Source organism: Nicotiana tabacum, chromosome 8, assembly GCF_000715075.1.
Source record: "Nicotiana tabacum cultivar K326 chromosome 8, ASM71507v2, whole genome shotgun sequence".
NCBI classification, from domain to species: Eukaryota; Viridiplantae; Streptophyta; class Magnoliopsida; order Solanales; family Solanaceae; genus Nicotiana; species Nicotiana tabacum.
In genome coordinates this window covers 4,627,108-4,632,797 of record NC_134087.1, presented here as the reverse complement: position 1 = coordinate 4,632,797, position 5,690 = coordinate 4,627,108, and the positions used below count along the sequence as shown (strand labels likewise).

General features: G+C 33.6%; 1 protein-coding gene across 1 annotated transcript; it reads left to right on the top strand.

The window, feature by feature from the left end:
* Positions 1 to 727: 727 nt before the first annotated feature.
* LOC107818458 (EPD1-interacting receptor-like cytoplasmic serine/threonine-protein kinase) lies at positions 728 to 3,321 on the top strand. Its single transcript, XM_016644485.2, has 5 exons — positions 728 to 1,293; positions 1,697 to 1,832; positions 2,162 to 2,298; positions 2,409 to 2,532; positions 2,633 to 3,321. The coding sequence occupies exons 1-5, from the start codon at positions 874 to 876 to the stop codon at positions 3,199 to 3,201; spliced, it is 1,386 nt and encodes a 461-aa protein (XP_016499971.1). The 5' UTR covers positions 728 to 873; the 3' UTR covers positions 3,202 to 3,321.
* The last annotated feature ends 2,369 nt before the right edge of the window (positions 3,322 to 5,690 follow it).

The window sequence follows — 5,690 nt, the reverse complement described above, 5'->3', positions numbered from 1 at the left end:
TTTATTTTACATTGTCTGTTTAAATTAAACCACTTCAACAGGTTAACCATCTTCTTTTCTTGATATATAGTCAAACAAATTTAATACCAATAGTTCAGACACTTATAACTTGCAATTAACTTAAGTATTAATTTAATTATATACACCAAGGACGTACAAAAATATTTTTTTACACTATCAAATTATCCAAAAAATTATACATGTATGCCGAACTCTTGAAACTAAGACATAGTATCTGCCACAACATGTAAATATGACTCGATAATGTAAACAATCTGTGTAACTTAATTTTTGATAAAGCTTAATTTCTAAAAAGTTTCTCCACTAATTTTTACCTTATACTTTTCCCGTCAATATATTGTCTCTTTTTTAATTTCTATTATTTCTTTGATACCCCTATTCATGATTAATGAAGTTTACACACATGCATTGTTTCTGTCCCAAAATCCAAAACTGAATGAAATAACATAGAAGCTTGGTTAAGAAAATGAAAGCTTCTAGTGATATAATATTATATATTCCCCCACACGCTCCTTTTTGAAGTCAAATTAAAGACGAGGACTTAGTTATAACATTATATTTCCTTCCATTTTATAATTTGGTAATTACTCGGTTTTAAATAATATATATATATAACCTTATATATTATGCATGAACAAAATGAGTACGTAGTAGTAGGAAAACTATAGAACAAATTTTAGCCGTCACTCTTTTAGACTTATAAACATTTCCCTATTTAGCTAAACTTTATACATTTTGTCAAAAGTAGAGAGCTGTAAATAATTTCCACATAAAACCTTCTTTCCCTTCATTATTAAGCTATTTATTTAACCCTTTATATCCAAATTTTACACCAAACTCTGATTTTACAATATGGTGGCTTGCAAAATTGCCTGGAAATTTATTTTACCAAATTGTTTCAAAGCCAAGAATGATACTACTCATATTCTTCCTTCAGAGACAAAGATTATACAAATATGTAAACAGATTAATTCTGATCATCATAGTAGGCTAGCTATTTCAGATATAAGTACTGATTCAAGATCAGTATTTATATCGTTGGATGATCTTTCGTCGAACGCGATCATCGGTTCAAATCTTCATATTTTTACATATGCTGAGCTCAAAATAATTACCAGTAATTTCTCATCTGCTAATTTTCTTGGAAAAGGTGGATTTGGACCTGTTCATAAGGGGTTTATTGATGATAAGATTAAACCTGGTTTAAAAGCTCAACCTGTTGCTGTTAAGTTGCTGGATTTGGATGGTAATCAAGGCCACCAAGAATGGCTGGTAAGTACTCCTTCCAACTCAAATTATCTGTCGTGTTTTCTCAAAATAGTTGTTTCAAATCATTTGTCGTTTTAGAATTTCAAGGCAAAAGTACTTATTTTCCCCTCATTTTACCTTTAATAGTAGTAATTGTTCTTGAAGACCGTTCCTTAATTATGGAGTAAATATTCAATGAAATTATAAATAAGAGTAAAATAATCAAAAACCCCTTCTAATTAATATTTTCTTAGGGGGCGTGTAAGAGAAAATTACGACTCTGATAATTTGAGACGGAGGTAGTAATTAATTAACTTTTCACTTAAAATGCTGCTGCAACTTTTTACTATTTATTTATTTTCAAGATTGACCTTATATTTCTTTTCATGTTCTTACTATTAATAGTTTCTTGTTGTTGAATTTTCAGACTGAAGTGGTCTTTTTGGGACAATTAAGGCATCCCCATCTGGTGAAATTGATTGGTTATTGTTGGGAGGAAGAGCAGAGACTTCTTGTGTATGAATACATGGCAAGGGGAAACCTAGAGAACCATCTATTTTCAAGTAAGTATTGGATTCTTTTTTTTTAAAAAAAAAAGAAAGAAAAGAAGCTCGGAGGGAAGCCTTGGAGCAACGGTAAAGTTGCATTCGTGCGACTTATTGGTCACAGATACGAACCGTGGAAGCAGCCACTAATGGTTGCATTAGGATAGGTTGTCTATATCACACTCCTTGGGATGCGCCCTTCTCCGGACCGTACTTGAACACAGGATGCCTTGTGCATCGGGCTTCTCTTTAATTTGTTCATATGATTACTTTTATCAATAGTAAAATACAGAAAAGTACTTTTGGCCCCGATTATTTATACTTGAATATGTGATGTATTAATACAGGATATTCAAGTTGCTTGCCATGGTCAACCAGAATAAAAATTGCGGTTGGTGCTGCAAAAGGACTAGCTTTTCTTCACGGGGAAGAAAAACCAGTAATCTACAGAGATTTCAAGGCTTCTAACATCCTATTAGACTCGGTAATTTACCTACTTATTAATTTATCCTAATTGAATAGTTATTTCTATTTTTATATGTTTCTTGAGACAATTAGTAAAATTTAGAAACTTATAATGTGATCAATTATTAGGATTATAAAGCCAAGTTATCTGATTTTGGGCTAGCAAAGGATGGACCAGAAGGTGATGATACACATGTATCGACTCGTGTTATGGGCACTCATGGCTATGCTGCTCCAGAGTATATCATGACTGGTAAATTTACTCGAGTTCAACGTCATTTTCTTCGTTAGAATTTTTACACTATCAGTATAATTTAACGTGTTGTAACGTGATTTTCCTATTCTTTTAACAGGACATTTGACAAGTAAGAGCGATGTGTATAGTTTTGGAGTAGTTTTGTTAGAACTAATAACAGGACGACCAGCCATGGACAAGAATCGCCCTATTAGAGAACGAAATTTGGTGGACTGGGCAAGACCAATGCTGAGAGATTCACATAAGCTTGACAGAATAATGGACCCGAGACTTGAAGGTCTGTACTCGACAGAAGGAGCGAAAAAAGTAGCTGCATTGGCTTATCAATGCTTGAGCCACCAGCCCAGGTCCAGGCCTACTATGAGCAACGTGGTTAAGTCATTGGAACCTGTCTCGGAGTTGAAGGATATACCGATTGGCCCGTTCGTTTATGTTGTTCCTTCCTCAGAATGTGACAAGGAGTTGGAAATTGGTGCGTTGAAATCTAAACTGGACGAAGAGAAAAAGGTGAACATAAACGAAGATGAACAAAAAGGAGCGCGCAGACACGGCCACAGGCATAAGCATAGACCAAAGTCTGCTGCTGCTGCTGCTGCTGTTTACTCAGATAAGCATTTGCAAAATCATGCTTTGAGGCACGAAAGAACAAATAAAAAACATACTTAAGTAATCAAAATGTAAAGAAGAAAGGAAAGAAGAAAGTGTAAAGATATGTGAATGGAGAGAGACTGTATATAGTATGTGTTTTTTGATTATTTGTTAATAACTATAACATTGATAATGTAATTTGATTTGTTATATATGTTACTTATCATATTTTCTTGGTAACATATTATGAAGTGTAGACAATCACTCATCAACAACTCAAATAACTAGGGTTGCTTATCGGGCGAATTGAGCGGTTATTTACTCTTAACGGTTTGACTTATCGGTTATTGGCTTTTAAATATATTAATCCGCTAGCCACCCGATAAGATATCGGACGGATTGGTATCGGTTTAGTTCTTATCGGACGGTTATCGGACGATTTATCGGCCTAATTCATATATTATTCTAGGACACACACTTGGTGCTACTTCATGCCTTCTCTCTCTTTAAGTGTGTTCAACACTCTCCTTCTTAACTATTGGCTGAGATTGTAAGCCATGAGGTTGTAAGCCATGACATACCTGAGACAACTATTAGTTTATGTTTAATCTACCATATCAATAATTTCAGTGATGAAAGAATATTAATAATAAAGTAACCTCACCATAACTCAACCACAATCTCATTGAAGTCGTGTTGAATAAATGGCCAGTGTGTGTTTTGCAAAAGTCCAACCTTAATCTCCCACTAAGATTTATGTCTTTATTTTGTTAGCAATCAAGGCCTTCTAGATATGTATAAATACAACACTTCAGCATCCCTAGAAAATCATGTGATACAAATAGTTTTCTCAAAGAAAAAATTAAAGATAAAAGAAGATTAGAAGAATGGAGAATGAAAGAAAAATTTGTATGGATAAAAATTTCTTAACGGGTTAACGGATTATCCGTTAAGAAAATTGAATAATCCGCCCTCAAACCGATAAGCCGTTAATAAAAAAAATTCAATCTGTTCCCCGTCCGTTAAACCGTTAACCCGATACCAATAAGCCATTAAGCTTCGGTTTCGGTTCGATTTTCGGTTTCGGATCGGTTTTGAACACCCCTACAAATAACGTACTCCTCCGTTTCAATTTAGATAGTTTGACTTGGTACGGAATTTAAAAAAAGAAAGAAAACTTTTAAAATTTGTGGTTTTAAAAGCTTAAGGGGTAAAAGCATTATGGGGCCATGACATTTGTGTGGTTATAAAAACTTCTCATTAAGGTAAAATGAGTAAAATGAAGAGTTAAAGCTGAATTATTTTCAATTGCAGAAATGTGGCATTCTTATTGTAACAGATTATAAGGAAAGTGTGTCATCTAAATTGAAACAGAGGGTCCACTAATGCATTGACTTGATAATTACAAAGGTGTGGCAAAGTCGGATCAGATATAGGCAAATAAAAAACGTAATACAAAAACGGATAAAATATCCGATTCGACCCATATATTATACGGATAGAAAATGAGTTAACTGACGAATAATATGGATATTTATATTATTCGTGGCTTTAACGAGCGCAAAACCGGTATATAAAACTTAGGCTCGCTAGTCAAAGATAGTATAGTATTAAATCGTCTCCACAGGGATTGGTTTAAACAATGTTCTAATAATCTTCAGCTCAATACTATCCAGGATAATAAACCTTTGATTTATGTTATTATCAACTACTAATAAAACTAAAATTATTGATCGTAAGAAACTATGGCAATTTAATGACTGAATAACAACGATTGAATATCAAAGTGAGAAGTAAGGGACGTGATAAGATATGTGATCAACTATTATTCTGGGTAACGCTATGTAAAGTTCACTCTTAACTTCTATTGAATCATTCGATTTCAACATATGATTAGGCTACCTTAGGGATTCAAATTCTTTTTTCGAATGAATGAGAGTTCCTTAATCAACCTAATAACATGTCCTATGAACATATGCAGAAATACAGTGAATGAATGATCTTTTGAAGAACGCCTCTCGACTATTCTTCTAAACTGGGTTAATTAATAACGCTATAAGCTCTTTCGATTACCTATGAGAGGCGTAAAATCAACCCAAACAATATGGCATAATGCAAATTGCAGTAACATTTCTCTTTCGATTAAAGTAAAACCACAATTAGCCTTGCAATTTAATTAATAACTCATTCAATGAATTGGGGCAATTAACATGGAGTAAAACCAAAAGTAATAGTCAATTCACAACATGTGTCGATAACCCTAAAAAGGATTTCTCAATATTGGAGAAATTATTGATCACAAGAGTATTAGAAGAACAAGAAGACATTACAATTCTAAGAAATCTAATAAACTTCTGTTTTGTATGAATTAGATCAACTATTTCTCGTCTCCGTTGTTTCTTTGCCTTCGTTTCTCCAAAAGTTGCGCAAAAATTCAAGATGCCATGTTTTTAGACGAGCTAGGCTTCATGTAGGTCAAAAGAAGTTGCCTCCGAAATTACAAAAATAGGTTTGGAAAAAGTTTTCGGAACTGGAGGTGCGTGGCCGTGCACCTAGAGGTGTGATCG